The sequence below is a fragment of the Paramisgurnus dabryanus genome, chromosome 10 (assembly GCF_030506205.2).
Source record: "Paramisgurnus dabryanus chromosome 10, PD_genome_1.1, whole genome shotgun sequence".
Taxonomy (NCBI): domain Eukaryota; kingdom Metazoa; phylum Chordata; class Actinopteri; order Cypriniformes; family Cobitidae; genus Paramisgurnus; species Paramisgurnus dabryanus.
Window position 1 is genome coordinate 25,849,548 of NC_133346.1, and position 23,367 is coordinate 25,872,914.

At 38.8% G+C, this 23,367-nt stretch overlaps 1 protein-coding gene across 1 annotated transcript in view; it reads left to right on the plus strand.

The window, feature by feature from the left end:
* auh (AU RNA binding protein/enoyl-CoA hydratase) overlaps positions 1-23,367 on the plus strand; it is a 47,822-nt gene that overhangs the window by 19,256 nt on the left and 5,199 nt on the right. Inside the window, exon 6 of the mRNA XM_065240641.2 lies at positions 9,940-9,996. Within this exon, the coding sequence (XP_065096713.1) occupies positions 9,940-9,996 (57 nt within the window). The remainder of the gene's footprint in view (positions 1-9,939; positions 9,997-23,367) is intronic.

The window sequence follows — 23,367 nt, forward strand, 5'->3', positions numbered from 1 at the left end:
TAAATGAGTTCATTACACATTTCATTCATTCACTCCTGTCTACTGCAATTGCTGATTGAGAAACATGGCATTGACCTTCAGGCCTTGTTCATTAACACAGTATGACAAAAAAATTCAATATCCTCTTGAACTTGAAATATGAACACAAATTCATCCTTTACTTCAGAGAATTCCCCACTCAGGACCTTCCAGAGGGCATTTTGTTGATCATCACCTGGTCAAGTAAAGATGCAAGTCGTAAAACATATAAAAATCACATGAAATGATATGTAGCGTCTGTCATATCCCTTTTAGGCAAACATCTAAATCAGCTGAATGCACCCCCACTCCTAAAAAACACACACAATAAAAAACAAATAACATACCAGTTGTTTGATTGCATACTTGTGTAAAAATCCATCTTACTTCTATGAATTTTACTGTTAATGACAGTAAGAGCATAAGCTTGTTCAGAGCATGAAGGGAAAATAAAAACAACACTGTAAGACTATCTAACAGCTTTGACATATTAAACCTTCTTGACATTAAGATGTAGACACCACAGGAATTTCTTGTTCATTTAAAAGATACCATAATGTATAATGTGTAATTAAATGATCAGTTCTTTAGTAGGAGACGAGGTAAAACACATTTGTTTTGTCATGTCATAATAAAATGTACCACGTTAGATACAAACTATCTGTAAGCAAATGTCACTACATAACTATAATGGTAGCGAAGACTACTCTGAAGTGTAGGGGGCTAGTTACGAATGAATATAGCAGTGTACCAGGGTGTCTGTCAGAACACAATAGAGAGCGTTGAACCAACTTGAGCTGTTTATTAGGCACACAAGAGAACATACATTAGATAGGAGAGATCCAGCATTCAGTATTTACGAGGTAGCACACACCGCACAGAACTCTGAATGAGAGGCACAACTTGGATAGCAGAGCAGTCGTTGTTGAAGGTAATGGTGAATATTGGTAGTAGTCCTTTAATGAAGCTCTGCACAGGATGAGGGTATGCTCCTTTACGAGAGATAGGCCAGAGCTGTATTTATGAGCTTGGTTGCATGGCATGTGAATGGAGATGCATGAGTGCCTGGCTATATTTGAGAGCTTAGCCAGATCATAGGCAGGTGTAGATGTGGTTTCCTGCAACAGATTACAACAGAATTCCCAAAGTAACACTAATGCTAATAAACATACATAACATTGACAAATTAGCTACAGCTTCTCCCCTCATACATCATCAAAATAACATAAACAGACGTGTCTCAAATGACACATTTTACACCATTAGCAGTGTTTACACAACTTATGTAATATAACTGACATTATTACAGGATAAACACATTGATGAACAGCAAAAGAAAGTGATTTATATAGCGTTACAGCGTAGTAGATTCACAGTTTAGCTAATAACATGTTAGCGCTATTAATAACGGAAATTTTAACAAAAAAAAAACATGCAAATCTAACTGTACTCACTCTAATGACGCACATGAACACCCGCGTAACAATCTGGTGCTATTGTCTCCACAACAACACGATTCATGCCTCACACTTGTACAAAACTAGCGCTCTTCCGCCATTGCTTTGAGTGAGCGATACTCGCTGTCATAATAAAAGTCCTCCTCCGTCTGGGTCTTTTGCACAATAGCCGTTTCTCAATACCAAGTACGCCAAACTCGGACTTGTGTCCTTCGTAGTTCGAACTTGCAAGTTCAGACTCGGAAGAACGAACTCCTGACGCGAAATGCTTTCTGGGAAACTTCGCGAGAACACAAGTACAGACAAGAACGCATATTGAGAAACGGCTAATGTTTCTAGAAAAGACTCTGTGATTGGTTGAAGGGAGATCGTGCCACGATTGGTCAGCACAGTGTGGTTGTTGTCTGATTGGCTGGAGTAGACGGTGGGCGGAGTCCACCTATTTGTGGATTCTTGTGCACGTCTTGACGTTAGAAATGTTTCAAATCCACAAATGCACAGAACGCGATCCACAAATGAGTGCAGCAATTCACAAATGCACAGAAAGCGATCCACAAATGCGCAGGAAGCCATTCACATATAAATAAAATAAAAATATATATTTATAAATATTTTTTCATTTGCAAATCCCATTTTATTTATTTGTGAATTTCCTTCCTTTTTATGAAATGTCTAACATATATTTATGGTTCGCTTATTGTGCATTTGTGGATTTAAAAAATATTTATGAAACTCTCTATATTTATTTGTGGATCATAGTATATTTATTCAGAAATACGAAACAAATCTGACCCCATAAGCAACCAACAGATTTCACAGTCTGCAATAAACAGGTCGGTCCAGTAACCAACACAGAGTGCAATAAACTAGTGCACTAGTACTGCACAATTTGCATGTCTCCCTCATTAGACACACCTGGTTTAAATTTTCAGCTCATTAGTAGAGACTGCAAGACTTGAACTGGGTGTGTAAGGTAACTGAATGAGGTGTGTCACAAAAGGGAAACATTCAAAATGTGCAGTACTAGTGGTCCTCCAGGACAGCTTTGAAGATCCCTGCTATGAGCAGTCCAGAGTTTTCTGTAATCTGGCGGTTGGTTGGGCTTCTCTCTGTGATGATGGGTGGAAGATTCGCGCCACATTCACACGCCTCTTCGCTTCTTCTTCTTTCAGTTTTATGGGGGTTGGCAACTACCTTTAATGGTGCATTACCGCCACCTGGTGGGGTGGGGTAATTATAGCATGAATCCTCATTGCACCTCAATCGCAGTTTCATATTTTTTATAACTTTGACGTAATATGTAAAACTCTTTACATTTACTTAAGATAATTGTAGAAATGAGTGAAGAGTCCATGATCAATCCAAACCAGCCGTATTTATTACATAAACATCTGTATTGTATATTCAATTTAAAGCTTACACAGCCACAGGCAACAAACCGACACTAAACACTTCAACCCGGCAGGGGAATATAAAACGGCGCCAACAGGACTCATGCGCACTTCCACTAGTACGGTGTCTCTCAGTGTCCATAGAGTACGCAAGCGCAATCATTAACAAGAATGATCTACAATAATAATAAACATGGTTTGGTAATTTGTTTTCTCCGTTGTTTTAGCATGTATAACAGATTATCTATCTGTCTTAGATTATGAGTTGAAAACATGGTCAGTTGAAAACACGTAGTGATACAGTCCAGCCAAAACTACCTATTTTAAATCACGTCGTAAACCAGTCCAAGGCGGACCGACTTATTTTCAACCATATTTCAACGTTGAAAGACCGTAATTGTTTACTGGTAGATTATGAGTTGAAAACACGTAGTCAAACAGTCCAGCCAAAACTACTTAGTTGAAATCACGTCGTAAACCAGTCCAAGGCGGACCGACTTATTTTCAACCATATTTCAACGTTGAAAGACCGTAATTGTTTACTGGTAGATTATGAGTTGAAAACATGGTCTGTTGAAAACACGTAGTCAAACAGTCCAGCCAAAACTACTTAGTTGAAATCACGTCGTAACCCAGTCCAAGGCGGACCGACTTATTTTCAATCATATTTCAACGTTGAAAGACCGTAATTGTTTACTGGGTAGCCTACGCCAAATTCCAATTTTGCTTGCATACGCCAGTCCTTCCTGTTTACTTAAATGGCGCATCTTTTGGTGTCGTTTTATTCATTGGTTTTTTTGTTTGTTTTTTAAACCATTGCCGATTGGGTTTGGGTTTGGATATCATTTTATTTTACAAAAACTTACTCTAACCCCAAACCCAAGAGACAATGGTAAAAAACAAATGAGGAACCAATTATTAAATAAAACACGAATAGATGAGCCATAAGGGAACAGGAAGGACTTGCGTATCATATTCACTCAAAATTGTAATTTTATGTGGCCTATGTATTGCACGATAATCACACTGCGTGTTATTAGTACGCATTTCATGAGAATACTAATATATTATTGATAATGGCCTAAATTAATATGCAGTGCCTTGTGTATTCCATTCGTTTTGTACAGTTACAGCGCAGTGTTCTATATTTATCGACGCTCTGAAAATTTGCACTTAACAAGCCTAAACCATGTTCTTTAATTTATTTATGTATTTTTGTTTAAATGTAGCTGTAGTATAGCTTGTGTTGATGATGTTTCTTCTCATAAGGGTTAAGACATAGCACCCTGCTTCTACCTTAGTGCACCTCGTTGTTCTGGATTAAATTATATTTTTAGTAAATAAAGGCCGTAAAATCGCATACAGCACCACGCAAAATCACCGCAAGGGAAGTCCTTCACCGCTACAAAACTAGTCACTTTAACTTTAATCAGTAATTTGATTTAGGAGCTTAATCAAAAAAAAAAAAAAAACGTTACCGTGTGTGTAATACTGTCACTCAGATCAGGATCCTTAAGTATTACTGCCTTTCCTGATCTGGGTGACAGTACATTACATTTTTATTAGATTATACATACAATAATCCAATAAACAGTCGGGATATAAATCCAGGTAAAGATAGGCAAAGAAACGCTCCGCAACGTTCACCAAGGCAAAGCAAGACTTCGCACCGAACAGGTTTGGTGAGATCTAAATTAAGATCTAAATGAAATGAATAAAGTCCACCAAATGAAGAACAGGTGACACGCGCAATCAGTCTCAGGTACGGGCCGATGGGAAATTTAGTAAATGTTAATATCCGGGCGAGTAATCCCTCTGACGACCCAAAGACGAAGCCTGAGGAACGCTTTCCACAACAGGCAACATACTTTTCACAATTTATATCACACTAATTATGTACGTTTATAAATCATGTTTTCGTTCATAACTTATGAATCGATCAGCAGTTCAGCACTTCAAAGTGTGTATAAGTACTTTGTTTATATTCTATAAGTGCTTAAATATAGGCTATTATTCACATAACCTTAAATAACGTATAATCTGATCTAGGAGCTTAATTAAATTTAGACTCCTCCTAGATCAGATTATAATTTATTTAAGTTTTTAGATCAAATTACTGGTTCAAATACAAATTATTGATCATAATTAAAGGCGCACTCACACTATCCAAACCAAACCGCACTCGGGCCGTTTGACCCCCAAAGCCTGGTTTGTTTGACTAGTGTGATCGCTCTGTTCCTTGCCCGGGCGCGGATTGGTTAATCGCGCCGCTGCCGGGTTGCAGAGGTGGGCCGGAGCGCGGTTCACTTGGGCTCAGGCGCGGAAGGCTGTGGTGTGAGCGCAATCGCGCCTGAGCGCGATTCAAAAGGTGAAGACGTCAGTTGCGCGACCACTCACCTTCATCTGCCTCTGTAAAAACCTTTTAATGCGCGCAGCGGGGTTACGTGAATGTCCGAGCTGCACACGTGACAGATCAACTAAGCAATATGATGACATGTGAGAGGGCTGTCTGTAATCGCGCACCAAACGACTCCGAATAAAAAACACAGACTTAACATTACGGTGGGTTCCAGTGTTAAGAGAGCGCTTTACTTCCTGCTTTTTCAAAACAATCGCATCTTAATGATGAAAGCGCGCCTGGACTCGGATCGATAAGAAGTAGAGGTCTTCACAGGTCCACTTAGATCCGAAAACCCGAGGTCCGACCCGAGATCGGGTTCGGGTCTAAAAGTTTCACATGTGCCTCGGACACGGGTCGGGTACAATAATTGCGGCATCGGGTCTCGGGTAATTAAAAAATGAATGTGTTTTTTCTGAACGGACCCGAGAAGAACCGAACTCTCTCGCCTGTGTGCGTCAATGTCCTTTTCAAACCTCTCATCTGTTGGCCAAGAGCGCTTGCGACATTGTGTTTTTTATAACCTCTCTACTGGTTGTTTTAATAATTATTATGTGGACATTCTTAATAAATACATAAATATAACACACACCCATGATGTGAAGTTTTATTTATATATAAACAGGCTGGGGCATATTAGTTTGTATGTATGTAACACAATAATTGTAGAACAAACACGTAGGCTATATATATATAAGGTAAAATGAAATAATAGAAAATAGGAAAAATATGAAATATTTCATAAATGGTATTGTATAATACATGAAAGTATTACTTTTTAAAATGAAGTGAATTATACTGTAAAAAAAACATTAAAGGACAATATAGATACATTACATACATGCACACTTACACATCTCAGTAGCCAAGCCATTAAAACATTTACTATATATAGATAATAAACGTAATGCTATAAAAACACCAAACTAAAGGGAAACACAGAAAACATAATTCACCGCCATGTGTGAAACTCCGTTAGACTGCCACCTAGTGGTAACTCTTTTCTTAGCACAGCTGTGCTCGTGGATCTTTCAATGCAAACCACGCAACCTAAGTCTCAAAACAGAACAGGATGAATACACGCGTGTCGCCTGATCCACAAATGCACATCCTCTTTTTTGCGTGCACAAATTGTGAAATAATGATACGAAATATGCCAACTGAATTCCCAAATATGTCTCTGTTTGTACAAATCGATGCACATTCACATAAATATTAAAATTCGTGGAAACAAAATTAAAGACATCTGTTTAGTTCATTCATTGATAGTTGTTTGTATTTGGCTCATAAAATGCTTTAAACGGCGAAATGAAAGTCTCAATATACAAATGAACAGAACGGGATTAATGCACGCGTGTCACCTGATCCACAAATGCACATCTCCCTTTTTGCACGCGCAAATTATGATATTTGAATACAAAATAAAACATTTGTATTTGTACATTTGTACAAATCGATACACGTTCATTCAAATTCTGAATTTCACATATTCAAATCTTAAGACATTTGTTCGTGGATAGGAAAATACATTTGTAACATGCATCCAGTTCACAGATAACTGTGCATGTATTTGTTAATAATTTTGAGTCTATTTTCTTTCCATAAATATATTGCATATCATGAAATATCCTTTTACTCTGGTTTCCTCCCATAGTCCAAATGCAGGTTAGGTGAATTGGAGATATCAAATTGCCCCTTCCCCAATGTGTGTATCAGTCCACTTGTGTGGATCAACTTGTCTATGGATTAACGGTTCTTGCCATGAATGTAGCTATATGCTGGAATGCAAACGCTGCTGGCATTGGGTTGTCATGGATTTAAAATGTGAAATAATGCCTTTATGCATTTTAACTGTTTTAAATATAACTGGTTGAAGTACCACATTCAATATTTAATTCATAACAACAGATACATTCTTGATTTTATTGCTTGCAGATTTTAATTTAGTGAAATTCAACTAGTAATGCTTTACAATAAGGTTCCATTTATTAACATTTATTGTTCTATGTACAATCTTTAACTTAAGTGGGCAACCATCCAAGCTGAAGAAAGTGACTATTTTCCACATGAATAAAACATTGTAATCCTAAATCAATCTCACATCTTTATTTTGGGCCTTTTTATAGCTTTGCCATCCACATACTGGACAAATCAATTATCCTTGAACTACAAGCATACTCAAAATAACAATTAACTAGGCCTACAGCAAGCACCCTTAAACTCTATCTAAAAAAATAGTACAACTAAATATGAATTTGATTCTAGCATTGGCTCTGCCTGAAACTTTCCATGCCATGTTTACTCTAAATGATTGTCCAAACAATCATCCAGGGATGAGCTGATCAGTAGTGAGATATGACTGTTCTCTTTATAGCCTCTGGTTTGTGGTCATTTAAAGTCAGTTGGGCACCCCTTATTTGGTACTGGATAAAAACATATTGTTTTTCAGTGGTACTGTCTCTTGGCTGAATTAGGTTAAAAAGATGCTAAAATATTTAATAATTTGATCATCAAAAGCTCGTAAGACTTACTATCTGGATCTGCGGCCCTTCACTGGTGGAGCCTCCTCTGTTCTTTGTTAGAGAGGATAATGTGATCATCCACCACTCTTATCCTATATAGATGTACAGGATTTGTATGTTGCTTAGCTCACCAGTGTGTTTTAATTCAGAATGTACTGTACCAAATTGTTGTACCAAATTGTCTTAAGGTTCCTGCTATCTCTCTGATGGATTTGTTGTGTTTTTGAAACCTGAATATGGTCTGTAACACTTGCATGGAGATGTCCCTTAACCACATTATTTGGGATTATAGTCACAGCTTCCAATTGCAAATGCCACACTAAATATAAACTCCACACCTTAAACAGGCTTCAAATAATTTAACAAATAGCCCATACCTCAACTGCTCTATTACTGTTGGCCTCTTTAAAAGGTGCAGTTACATTTTAAATGTCTGTAATTCCTAAACTCTTCAGACAATCTGAATGTGAAATACTCTCTATGTAAAGCTGATAGTGCAATTTACAGTTCTTCCAGAGTTTTTTTGTGATTGTTGCGGGCAAAAATCCTTGATCTTGCGGCACATTTTCTTAAAAAATGCGATGGAATATGCTGGATATTTATGATATTTTATGGGATGAAATTGCGGGAACTTGCAAAAACTTCGGGAACTTGGAAAAACTGTTTGCAGCTTTTGCAGCTATTCATTGATGTTCACTGTAGAGGTCTTCTCGGGTCCAAAGAAATGTACCCGACCCAAAATGACCCGAATCACTTCATACCCGAACCCGACGTGCATAAATAAAAAATTTTTAAAGAAAGACCCGACCCGAGACAAACCCGAGAAAATTAGACCCGAGTCCGACCCGAACCAGTGAAATTTTTTTTAACCCGACTGGAACCGAATGTAAACGGCACTGACGTGTGTGCATTCTGCAGACCCACGCGCAGCAGTCAGACAGAAAGAAACTCCGGTGGCCTTGCAACCAATTTGGCGAGCTGCTCCATTTGTTTTACTTTGTTATCTGACGACGACACCAACGTAACCGCTAAAATGTACATTTATAATTGACTGACATGTTTGTCTCAACGAAAATGAACCTTCCGACAACCACACAATGTCGCAAGCGCTCTTGGCAAACAGATGAGAGGTTTGAAAAGGACATTGACGCACAGGCGAGAGAGTTCGGGTCTTCTCGGGGCCGTTCAGAAAAAACACATTCATTTTTAACTTACCCGAGACCCGATGCCGCTATTATTGTACCCGACCCGTGTCCGAGGCACATGTGAAACTTTTAGACCCGAACCCGATCGGGTCTCGGGTCGGACCTCGGGTTTTCGGATCTAAGTGGACCCGTGAAGACCTCTAGTTCACTGTACATAATCACGTCACTTTATAACGTTCCCATGGCAACAGGGGAGATGGCTGCGCTTGTGCAAAGTAAATGAAACATTTTTCAGCTTTCTGCTAAGATATATGTGACTTTTTGCTACGAAAGTGCGGGGATTATGAAATCATGCAAGCCCCGCTTATTTTGCGCACGGAAATCTGCAATTTATGCACCGAAAGTGCGGCGTATTTGAAAAAATGCGGTCCCCCCGACTTTGGCTGATTATGCATTGAATCATGCAATCACATAATCACGTTTTTCTGGAGGGACTGACTTTATGACTGAATAGCCAACGTTCACATAAGACTGTAACTGGAATACATGTCGGTAACTAAAATAACACAATGTGCTTCTGTTTCAATATTTATGAATGTGACTGTGTGTGTATATACAGTGAGGAAAATAAGTTTTTGAACACCCTGCTATTTTGCAAGTTCTCCCACTTAGAAATCATGGAGGGGTCTGAAATTGTCATCGTAGGTGCATGTCCATTGAGATCTCACAGGGTGAGATCTTGCATTGAGCCCCCGTCCGAGGGAGATTGACAGTCATGTTTAGCTTCTCCCATTTTCTAATGATTGCTCCAACAATGGACCTTATTTCACCAAGCTGCTTGGCAATTTCCCCGTAGCCCTTTCCAGCCTTGTGGAGGTGTACAATTTTGTCTCTAGTTTCTTTGGACAGCTCTTTGGTCTTGGCCATGTCAGTAGTTGGATTCTTACTCACTGTTTGTGCGTGTGTATGTGTAAATGATACAGGCTAACACTTTGATCTATTTTACAGCCACCTCTGCTAAGATGGGACTGGTTGAGACTAAATTAGCCATCATTCCTGGTGCAGGTAGGTACCTGTGTTTATACCTGTTGATTGTAAGAAATAAACTTAAAGGATTAAAAGAAGTTTACTTGCTTCCTGGGCCTGATATTCTATACAGGATTGCCGGATATTGTGCATAGGTATTTATAATGCAAAAAATTCCTGCCAAAAGTTTTTCCACTTGTGAAAATAAAATAGATTTGTCTATTTTAATCTGTAATTTTATAATCATAATTTAAGATCTAACATCCAGGGAGCTGCAGATTCATAATGTTGGAAAACATTTTGCATTCACTAAGGCTGCAACCAGGGTTTAGGAGTAACCGATTCCATGTAACGAGATTACGTAATCAGCATACAAAAAATTTGTAACTGTAGTTTGTTACAGAAATGTAAAAATCATAAACCATCTACACAAAGAAATTACGGTAAATGCACAGAATATGCGTTGCTGGATTTGTCCGGGATCAATTGATTTTGGTTTATTAACTTTATTAAAATTTGTTAGTTACGGTGGTAGAGTTGGGTGGGTGGGCGTTGCCGGGGGGGCGTGGCCATCAAAGGTGCGGGCTATACGCTTCATGATGAAAATGGAAATATTTGTATTATAAACACTCAAATAAAACTTCATTTTGAAGAAACTTTGACAGAAAATAAACACATACTAGATTATTAATGAATTAAATGTTTTTAGCAGATACCTCTAATAGCTTTTTAACAGATACCGGGAATAGCTGTGTGATGAAGTGAAACTAAAGGGTTAATAAACACAAACTGAAGCAAATATTGTAGAACGTCTGGCGAACGATGATAGATAGCGTCAATATTGTAAAAACTGATAATTTCCCACTATTAATTATATTATCTTAAAGGAGTGTTACTACTGCAGCATGTAAATAATGCACATAAATAACATGAGCAAGAGTGCTCAACAATTATATTAGGTGTGTTCGACTTCATGCGGCGCTGCGCAGACCAATCGATGGCTGACTTGAAGCAGTGCATTTCGGTTAGTAATTTTGTCCGACTTAAGCTGGCGCTGCATGCACGTAACTGTGTCACATGGTTTTTAAGTACCGCGAGAGCAATACAAAATCAGCCTTGAGTCAGCCAGCGCATTTCCCGAAGAGGAGCTGCACGGGCTGTAATGACTACACGGCTGTTTCATGATTGGTCGGATTCACCACATGACAACAATCACGTGTATTTCATGTTTATTTTCACGCCCTCAGTTCCACGAATGCTCAAAAATCTGTATTTTTATAACAGTTAGTTATTTTCATGTAGTCGCGATGTTATATTGTGTCATCTTCATCAAAATAAAATGGATAAAAACGTAGACCCCAGTACGTTGGTATTTAAATAATATATGCTTATGCAACCTAGCTAGCAGGTTGCTCAAACAACAAAATCACCAGCTAATTTACTTTAAATTTGCAAGAACTATAGACTAATACAATAACAGGCTTAAATAAACCCAAAACATAAGTCCATTTAGAGTTTTCAGGGACACACATTTTATCAACTGGCTAGTTATTCTCCAGACAGTGACTGACCATGTCTTTCTCTTATTTCGGCTGTGTGGCACGCGTGCCCGCTCACGGTGTGAAATGTGTCAGCGCTATTCTCCACTTGACGGCCTTTTGTGCAGCAAATTATTATTTTTTTGGACTGTTGGTGGTGCTAGAGGGTTTGAGTTAGACACACCTATATTGCTATAGTAACTTCTAATACTGTCCTCTACATGTGTGCCAAATAACATAACTTTCCTATGTACGGTTCTATGGGCTGCCCTTGACTTCAATGGCGGAAGAGGAAACATAATAAATATAGCTGCAAGCAGCGATACTGGGGTCAAGCCGAACATGGCTAAAAATAATTCATACGTGATGACTGTCATGATTTAAGATCTATGTTTGTATTAGTTTTAGAAAAAATAGCAATTTTTTGTATCTTGAGACCACTAGGTGACACTGTTCCGAAACAATAGATGGTGCCTCAGGTCAAGACTGTGATGGCACATACCAAATTTAGTGTAAATACGATGAAGTGATAAAGAGATATAGCCTTAAATCACTATTCCATTAGGGGGCGCTGTCCGAAACAATAGATGGTGACTCGGGTCATGACACTGATGACACCCATCAAATTTGGTGTAAATACATTAAAGCGATACGGAGATATAGCCTCAAATGTCTTGACCACTAGTGGGCGCTGGCTAAAATAATAGATGGTGACTCGGAACATTACTGTAATAACACCCACCAAATTTGGTGTAAATACGATGAAGAGATATACAGATATAGCCTCAAATCTTTTTGACCACTAGGGGGCACCAAAAAGTTTACAAGCGCTCTCAGAACATGTTGCTGATGAACTATACCAAGTCTCATAACAATACGCAGTTGCGTTTATGAAATACTTGAACTTAAAGAAAAAATCTAAATGGCCGACACCCAAAATGGCTGACTGAAGACCATTTGGTATCATTTGACTCGGCATGCTTCAGGAAATCTAACAAGACCACTCTCATAATTTTACATCATGCTTGCAGTAGTTGTAAGCAAAAATAGGCGATTTTCATATCTCGTGACCACTAGGGGGCGCTGTGACGAAACAATGAATGCACCCTTACATACCAAGTCTCATATCAATACGCAAAAGTTTTGCGAAGATACAGACTCAAATACATTTTGCGTGCTCGCCCTCGCATTGGTTAATGCATTACATGACAACGGATAGGTCTATCGAAAATCTTTTGATAACTTTTTGTCTGGAGTGTCTCTAGATGAAGCGTACCAAAAATCAAGCCAATCACACAAGCGTTCTAGGAGGAGTTCGAAAAAGTAGGTGTTCAATATAATTCAAAATGGCCGACAGGAAGTAGGTTTGACTCTGACATATTTGGTACAATCAATAGAGTGAAGTCTTATGTCAGTGTGGCAATTGAATCAAATGCTATAAAGATTTTAAACAATTTCTTTACATATCCTGACCACTAGGTGGCGCCGTCCTAAAGATTTATAGGTGCGCTCAGAACATGTCACTGATAAACCATACCAAATTTTGTAGCGATACGCCATTCTGTTTGCGAAATACTGAACTTAATGAGAAAATTCAAAATGGCCGACACACAAAATGGCCGACCGAAAACCGTTTGTTATCATTTGACTCGGCATGCCTCAATGAATCTAACAAGACCACCTTCATGATTTTAGACTCATGTTTGAAGTAGTTATAAGCGAAAATAGGCATTTTTGAATCTCGTGACCACTAGGTGGCGCTGTGACGAAACGTTGCAGGCACCCTCAGGTCATGACTGTAATGACATATACCAGGTTTCGTGTCTATACACATAAGTTTTGCGAAGATACAGCCTCACGTCCATTTTGGCGTGCTCGCCGCCTTATATGTTGTCACTGTATACGAGAACGCATTGGTCTATCAAAAAGCTTTTGATAACTTTTTGTCTGGGGTGTCTCTAGATGCTACATACCAAAGGACATGCCAATTGGACAAAAGCTCTAGGAGGAGTTCGAAAAAGTAGGTTTTACGGACAATTCAAAATGGCGGAAAGATTTGCAGAACAGAAATGACATGATGGAGTGGACTTGAATCATCATGAGCCAAGGATTCAGAGGAAACAAGAATTTAGTGTCTGGGACTCACGGGTCAGAAGTTATGAGCATGCACACAAGTGGATTTTTTTGAGGGTTTGAGTTGGACACACCTATGTTGCTATAGTAACTTCTAAGACTGTCCTCTACATGTGTGCCAAATTACATAACTTTCCTACGTATGGGTCTATGGGCTGCCATTGACTTCAATGGCAGAAGAACAGTGAAGAATAATAAAAAGAACACTAACATTAACAATAGGTGTCTACGCCACTTCGTGGCTTGACCCCTAATAATAATAGGAAAACTAACAATAACAATAGGTGTCTACGCCACTTCGTGGCTTGACCCCTAATAAATATAGCTGCAAGCAGCGATTACCGGGGTCCAAGCAATTTGGGACCTTTAAGGCCTGTGTAAGTTTGCTGAATTGTACAAAATAAATAATGAAAAATAAGCGACCTGACACACGTGTTCAAAGTTATCAGCAAAAAAGGTGCTTTCATTCAGTGAAATGTCTCCCTCTCTTCTCACGGAACATTGACAAATAGAAAACTGAAGGAAATGTTTGTGGTGCTTGCAGTGGCAAAACTCGGGTCACAAAATGTTAAAATGTTAATAAGTCAAAAGAGCCGAACCGCACGTCTCTACGATGTTCTGATACAGAGATACAGCTCTTACTAAATGGTTGCTAGGGTATTCTGATTGGTTGCTAGAGAGTGTATTGCAATCCACCAAGGATTATACTCAAAGCCATGAAAAGCATAATCCACGATGACTCATGATTTTAGATATAAGGTTTAAGTATTTTTAAGTGAAAATAACAAAAAAACACTAGGTGGCGCTGTGACAAACTTGTGCATGCAACCTCAAGTCATGACTGTGTTACATCTAACTAGTGTCATGGCTATACACTTTAGTTAAGTAAAAAACAGTTGTATGACCATTGTGCTAGCTCAACGTCAAAGGTTTTGTTCAATTATGAGGCCAACTAGTGGTGCAGGCATTCCATTTTTTTTTGTATTGCCTCAGATTCTGCTCAGACATCAGCGTATCAAATCTGGGAAAAAATGTCATTTCATTGCGGAGTTATAACCATTTATGTGTAAAAAAAAAATTTGGAGGTAATTTTTCGGTTTTTTTGCAATTTCTGATGGAAATTTTAACATAACGCCAATAGAGTTTTTTGTTCAGAAGGTAATGTAATGTTCTCCTATGGTCGTTTAGAGTCGATTGGAATAACCATTGCGGAGATAAAAGTGAATAAAAGTGCTATTTTGTTGCGCAGGACTAACCGTAAGGCAAATGCTGGCATGTTTGGTATCGTTGTACGGGCTGCAACTAACGACTATTTTAATAGTCGACTAGTCAATGACTATTGAAACGATTAGTCGACTAATCGAATAATTATTAACTTTTTCTAAAATTTAATGAGATTGCTTTAATTCTGTGGAAAATTATAGTAAACACAAGAAAGAAGGGGTTACTTCAATGAAAAATGCATATTTTATTGAACTTTGCTGCTGATAGGCCGATTCATACTAAAAGTAAATAAAAATGTCCTGTCTTAAACCAATTAGGCACAGTGCTCGGTCAGTATAGACATAAATGCATAAATAAAGAAACAATCATTTTTATAAAGGACAGGCACATTTGTTTTATAAGAAAAAATAAATTAAAACATTTATTAAAGTAAACATTTTCTTCCTGTAAACCAGGGGCAGGCACATTAGCAGCAATAAAACAGTAAACAAAATATTAAGTCCATTTTGTGAGATACATTCAGTGGTCAATCTGTTGCAAAATAACTTTTCAACTCGTCTCAACATTATGAAATCTAAAGGTTTTAAAATAAGCTTTCAGAGTCTGAATTTAAGTTGTAAACATGGACTGTGTGATACTACCTGAACAAAAACCTGTCATGGTGGACAGACCAAGTTTAAAATCAACATGAGGCTCAGGCTATGTTGTTCAGTTTATTCATATTAAGGAAAGTCAGCATATCCACATGGTCTTGTGTGAGACTTGCTCTCTTCTGGGAGCAGATATTTCCTGCTGCTGAGAAAATTCGCTCTGCAGGGGTGGATGTTGCAGGAATGCACAGAAGAGATCTTGCTAGGTTTGACAGTGTGGGAAAACGCCCCTCATTTTCGCTCCACCAGCTGAGAGGGTCTTCTTTTTTGGCTATTGGGGGCTCTGTGAAGAACATATGAACTTCCCTCCTCACCATTTGGATTTTTTTGACCTCCTGGGTTTCCTCCTCTTCCTCACTCAGACTGTCAGTGTCAGACTGAATCAGGTTATCCAGCGCTGACTTTGACCCTGAGATATGACCCCTCTTCTTCTGCTGTAGCTCCTCAGTGTCATCATGTAGTCCAGTCTTGGCCTTTGCTTCTTTGATAGCAAGAACTTCAACTGTACTTTGCACCCTTGTGCCATCTTCAGGTGAGATAAACTTCAGCTTTCTCAATCTTGGGTCGATGGCAGCTGCAAGAACAAGTGGGTTGTCTCTCTCTGCAGTCACAGTGTTAAGATTTTCCCATCTCTCACTGATTCCTTTTCCTGCAATGGCTTGAAAGGCTTTTCCTGAGCTTGTCTCAAACTGGGTTTACTGTATGGACCGTTGCAGCCTTTTGACCAGCTGTGGAAGACATGAAGCAGTAGCATATTCCTGCCCACTGAGGAAAACAGTAGCACATTCAAAAGGCCCTAGCCCTTGCACCAGCTCTTCAATTTGTACCCACTGCTCTGGTTTCAGGTCTAAGTAGTGCTTGCCTCTTGGTGTTACCTCAGGGTCCGAGAGAGTTGCAGTGACTGGCCAGCGCTGCTCCAGGAGTCTGGCTACCATGTAATAGGTGCTATTCCATCGCGTACTGACATCCTGGATCAGCTTGTGCTCTGTAGTGTTCATTTGCTGCTGCTTCTTCAGTTTTGAATTTGCCAGCTCACTTCTCCTAAAGTGCTCAACTAGGTTTCTTGCAGCACCAGTAGCTTTGTTGATGCTGGGCTCTTTGAGGGCACTGTTGACGATAAGTTGGAGGGTGTGGCCAGCACAGCGGACTGAAGACCAACCGTGTTTTTCTTCCAGGAGTCGAGCTGCCGCCACCATGTTAGACCCGTTATCATGTACTATTGCTTTAATTTTGCTAGGCAAGATGTCAAATTTCTCTATCACCTCTTCCATCCATATCATGATGTTCACAGCAGTATGCCTCTCCTCCAGGGGTAGAGTGGCAAGGTTCAAAGTCTTCATTTGCCAGTCTTTGGTGATGAAATGACACGAAACTCCAAGATATGCCTCTGTGGCACGGCTGGTCCAAACATCACACGTCAGTGTGATGTAGCTGTTTACCTCTTTTAGGATCTGCTTTACCTTTAAACACAAAATGTAATTTTTGAAAATATTTAACATGCAAAAACCTACATGTCAGCAGAAACTATTCAACATACAAGTTTTAGATTTTTAATAATTGGAGCTACTATGATTTTACCAAAACGAAGTTATGTATTTCAGCTATTTTGATAGATAGATAGATAGATAGATAGATAGATAGATAGATAGATAGATAGATAGATAGATAGATAGATAGATAGATAGAATTTAAAAATTGCTTTTAAATTAAATTTGTGATTTTTTTGTTGTTGTATGAAATATGTTTGACTGTGTGTGCATTCTAAACAATTACCTTCAGAAACGTTGTACTGTATTTCTGCTCCATCAAGTGGGTGAAATGAGTTCTGGATGGCAGGATGTAGTCTGGATTGAACTGGGCTATCATTTGTTGAAACCCAGCACCATTGACCATGGAGAGCGGCCTCATATCATAGATCAGCATCTGCAATACTGACTCAGTGAGGACATTCGCCTGTTGTGGGGTGCACGTCTGCTTCTTTTGCAGAAAAGGCTCCATGGTTGCTCTCTTCTTCAGACTGCATGCATTTAATTTAAAATACTTTTGTCAGGCATAACGTTAAATCCTTTTTTAAAAGCGAAAATACGCTTATAAAATGTACAATGTACATCCAAAACAAAACGTATCGGCTTCCATGTTATTTAAATCTTACCGAGGCGAGTCAAACTCCATTTCATTTAACCCGACGTGCTTTCTCTTCAAATGCTCGTGCATCACCGAGGTGCTGCCATGATGCGAAAGGACTGCTTTGCAAACCATGCAGGTAATCTTTTTTTTGCCGCATCCAGGCTAAAATGCTCCCAAACTTTAGAGGTTTTGTTACGCGCTGCTGCTGCGTTGGGCGCCGCCATTTCTGTGTGTTATCGCTCAGCAGACGCTAATGCGCATGTGCGACTCTCGGCAGAGATTGTAATGAAGAGAGACGCCTCACTCGGTCGGAAAAAACATGTCTGGACTGGCGACAACTTCGACAATGAAATTCATTGTCGACTATTTCTATTATCGATTTTTGTCAACAACGTCGACGAACCGTTTCAGCCCTACTCGGCAACTATTGAGGACTCCAAGGAACCAAGTCCCATGAAAATACGTCGATCACAGCCAAAGTTATAAGTGTGTAAAACATTCATCTGACCACTAGGTGGCGCTGCAACAAAACTGGGCATGCACTCTCAGTTCCTGACTGCCATCACAAGTACAAAGTGTCGTGTAAATAGGCTTAAGTTTGGCTAAGATACAGACTAAAACCTGTTTTTTAGTGCTATATGTAAAATTTGTTGACGCGGTTTACGAAAACAAATTGGTGAATCGACATGAATTCCATAACTTTTTGCTGTGAGTGTCTCTAGATGTTCCATGTCGATTTTCTTGACAATCGGGCAAAATCTCTATGACGAGTTTGCAAAAGTAGGTTTTATGAATAATTCAAAATGGCGGGCAAATTTTCATGATGAAAAATGACGTCATAGGGTCCAATCGAATCGTCTCGAGCCAAGGAATAAGAGGAAATTCGTTTTTAGGACTTACGGTTCAGAAGTTATAAGCAATAACGTAAGTGCAATTTTGGACTGTTGGTGGCACTAGCGGGTTTGAGATGGAGACTCCAAATTTGCTGTGGATATTATTTGGACTGTCCTCTATCAGTGTGCCAAATTTCATAACTTTCCTATGTACGGTTCTATAGGCTGCCATAGGCCGCAATGGCCGAAGAAGAAGAAGAAGCCGGAAGAATAATAAGAAAACAAACGGATACAATAGGGGTCTTCGCCCCTATTCGCCCATTAGGTCTCAGGTGTGTATAAAAAGAACCCCAGTACATTAGACCTTCACATCAGCTGCAACTACACCTTTGCAAACATGCATATCCTGAGACTAAAGTTTTGATTATTACAAGGCTGAAGACCAGATCCACTGCTGATGTGGCGGAACCTTCAATGTGTCTTAGCGTCACATACAGAGGATAAATAAAAGATTTGAAGAGACTGGAGACGTTTTTGACAAGCCCAGGTCTGGCAGACCCTGCAAGACTACTGCTCGAGAGGACCGTTTGTTGCCTCAAAAATCCAAAGCCAGCCCATTTTCCACTGCAGCAGAGCTCCACAAGACCTGGTCACCTGAAGTCCCTGTGTCAACCAGAACAGTTTGTCGGATTCTGTCTCGAAATGGCCTCCATGGTCGAATAAGAGCCCAGAAGCCAGCACTAAACAAAAGACAATTAAAAAACCGTCATACAAGATATTAAATTTGGATCTCACAGGCCCACTACTTAATTTGCTGACATTTTTGTTCAATTTCTGTATAGCCAACAAAACTTGTCTTGCCAGAATTTGACCTTTCTGTCATGATTAAATAATAAATATTTTTTCAGTCAAACTAATTTATTTCAGTGCATTAAACATCATTTGGAAGGGTTTTAGCTTTTCATGTGAGCTATTTCTAACACCAATTGATTAATTAAAAGTCAGGTTAGTACCAGGTGTTTTCTACAAAATAGATAAGCGACAAGAATTTTGTCAGGGACTGTGGTCTATGATGCGGAAGTGCAGAGTTAGCCACCCACTTATTTACATTCCGTGGTATGCATGGAATAGAAAAATATTTTACGTCTGACATTTTATTTCATGGTAACATAATATACGTCATACTGCCCAGCCCTAGCTGCAATCCATAACCCTGTCTCTATCCTCTTTTACGGATTGCAACTGTGCTATGGATTGTAGCTTTTATGTGTCAGATGAGAACTGGCCCTCCTGGCTAAGCCTGGTTTTCTCTTTCTTATTTTTTTGACTCCCTGTTGGCTTGCTTATTTGGAGACTAATGACATTAGCTTAAAGGTCACATAACACACAGTGTTTCTGCTATTCTTATGTTAATCCTGAGTACCTATAGAGTAGTTTAACATCCTTCATATCTCTGAAGAGTCTTTAGTTTTATCAGATTTATAAAAGACAGATTACCTGTTCTGCTACTTTCCCAGAAAAAAACAATCCCCTGGATTACCTAGGGTAATGCGAATCAAGAGCAGACACACAAAAAACTTATAATTTCCTACATGTTCATGCCGTTTACATTATATGCACTTACACAATGATTGCCAACAAAACAGACATTTGATGCAGTTTTACTTACTGCCTGCGACTCATGACCGGGTTGGGACCGCCCTGTTTTAACGAAATTGGGAAGCTGAACAAGCTTAAATATCCCTCACAAACAGTTCACTTTAGTCTTATTATTATATTATTTTCTAACACATCATTCTGTCAGGAAATAATTCTGAATACCTTCATGTACTCAATTTCTCAAGATTCAAAGTACACAGTTTGGAATTGGAATATTACTTTGTGCATTATTATATAAGTAACAGATCTGAATACATCCATGTTCTCCAGTCTAGACTATGTTCATAATACAGTTGGGAATGGAGTACTACTTATTACATTGTTTAAATAAGGAAATGCATTTAATTAACTGCATGTACTCCATTCTAAACAATATTTTAAAACCGCTATGCTTTTGTTGTTTTTAGCTTTTTGTGTTTTCTTTGTTTTTTATTTCATACAGAGCTGCTTTGGAACAATGAACAATTGTGAACAACAGACAAAGTCAAAACACTGAGCAAGTACACGTAGTCAAAGTACAGGCCACAATTCGGTAACAATTATTCCAATCCAAAAAAAGCAGAAGGGGTGATCCAAAATGTAGTCAAAAACAGGAAGAGAAATTAAATGGACTGCATTTATATAGCACTTTCATAGACCAATGGCCATCCAAAGCGCTTTACAATTTTTGCCTCACATTCACCCATTCACTCACACATTCATACACCGATGGCGGTGTCAGCCATGCAAGGCGCCATCCAGCTCGTCGGGAGCAGCTGGGGTTAGGTGTCTTGCTCAAGGACACCTCGACAATAGGTCAGGTTTTTTTTTACCCATTAACTGTATTTGAAATAATAAAACTCATAATGTTCTTTATTATCGTTTGAAAATGCCATGTAATGTCAACCCGTTTACAAGTTGTATTACCATTACTGTTAAAAAAACTGTTGGTTTACTGTAAGGTATTTTTTATCATTAACATCTCTTATCTATAATATTTAGATGATGTTGCTGTAAGAACAAATTAATCTAGAAGTGAATTTGCAAATTATGTTGTATAATAAATAAATTCTTTATAAATGGAGCTGTTTCAAGTGACAGAGGCCTAGTCCACACGGACACGGGTATATTTATAACCGGAGTTTTCCCTAAAAAAGAGACTTTTTTCCAAAGCATTTCATCCAAAGGATATCTTAAATTTGCATTAAAGCTATGTGCTTTGCCTGGGGATCGAACCTACCACCTTTGCACTGCTAACTAGTGCTTTACCACCTGAGCTACAGGACTGGAGTAAGGATCTCAGTAATGGACTATATCGTTTAAAAAAAAAAATGTTAGTTCCAGTCCTTGATTCTGTTTTATTTACAATAAACAACAGCTGCACCCAATATTCTGTGTATCATCTTTTGATCAGAATTTTTTGCATTCTGTTGCTGTTCATAGACCGTCAGAGATAAGTTTTTTCCCATGTTAGAAAGTATTTTAGTGATTTTCATGAAAGTTGCATTGATATTTTATTTTTTTATATTTGCATCGTGTGCAACTGTTGCATAAAAGCAGTAATGTATACAAAGCTAGTGCGGTATCATGAATACGTCACTACTGTAGTGGTTGCAAGCACTCTTTTTAATGTCATGCATAACAAGCCGTTCTGGGCGCGCTCACATTATCTCAACCAAACCATGCACGAGCGTATGTGACCACCAAAGCCTGGTTCGTTTGACTAGTGTGATCACTCTGTACCGTGCCCGGCCCAGCTTACAGAGGTGTGAGGGGCAGTGTGTCATTGTGCACCAAATGACTCAGAATAAAAAACAGATTATTATGGGTACAATATGATGGTTTCTGGTATTAAGAGAGTGCTTTACTTCCTGTTTTGTTCAAAACAATCAGATCCCAATGACAGAAGCGTGTCTGTGCTCAAATCGGTCAAAGTACAGTGTAAGTGTGTGCTTTTGGGGGAGTAGGGAGGGGGGACAATCCCGATTGGGCGCTGTTTGGTTGATTTGGGTATGATATGAGTGCGCCCTCAGTCATAACTTATTCCACACTACTGCACAGCCTCATGTACCTTATTGCTAACCTATAATAACAGTTGCTGTAAATGAAACCCCAAAATTCTGTCAAATGTCAGAAGTTAAAAAAAAAATCAGTCTAATGTAATCTGGTTGAGTGCTGTATTTCTGACTTGCCATTAATGCATATTACACCTTTGACAGAAGAAATACACTTTAAAGGAGCGGTGAATCAAATACTCAATTTTAACTTGATAATTTGTTATATAAGAGGGCATCATACTTAAATGAACATCCTGCAAGTTTCAGAGCTGAAAACGTCCGTGCTACTGAAATATAACAGTTTTTAGCACCAAGCCAGTAAAACAAGCCAGTGTGGAATTCGGAAATCTATGACGTCAAAGTAGAATTGAAGCACCGCCCCATAACCAAATACAAGGACCACTTTTGTAGCCCCGCCCAAAGATTGACAAATGTAACCAAAATGACTTTTAAATACATTTTTTCTGAGAGACTTTTATTTTGACGCGGTGATCTGTTATGATAGACTGGAAACACATTTTCGGTTGTGGAAGAACCGCGTGGGAACAACACAGAAGCTAAATACTTTAATTCGGAGGCTTGGAACATAACATTAAATGCCTGGAAAAAGTTTGCTTTTGAAGAAGTTCCAGCTCGTGTGGGGAGTGTTTGTTAACTTTGTGTACACGGATTCATTTGTAAAGAAGTCGATGGTGGATTTGCAGAGAGACTGTGATTAAAAGCACCACTTATATTGGATCTGACAACAATGACACAGCATTATACACAGTAAGACATTTTACTTTATTTAAGGTACTGCGTTTCACTATTGCTTTGTTAGAAGAGATTGCTTGATATGTCCTGTTGTAACATCCGTGTCTAAACTCCGTGTTTTAATTTACTAAAAACATTAAGCGATTAATAAAGGTACAACACTTAACTCTTTCACCGCCAGCATTTTTAAAAAAAGTTGCCAGCCAGCGCCAGCGTTTTTCATGATTTTCACCAAAGTTTAATGCCTTCCAGAAAATGTTCTTTCTTTAAATATATAAACATACAATATACCAAATGAAAGAACAGACCCTCTGCTTTCAAACAAAAAAAAAAACGTTTCATCCTACCTTTAGTGGTTCTTTTGCAATCAGCTTTTGAATATGGGTAGGTTTTTGCAAAAACACCATATTTTGAGCAAAAAGCAGAGATAATTCCATTTTTATGACGGACTTTTCAT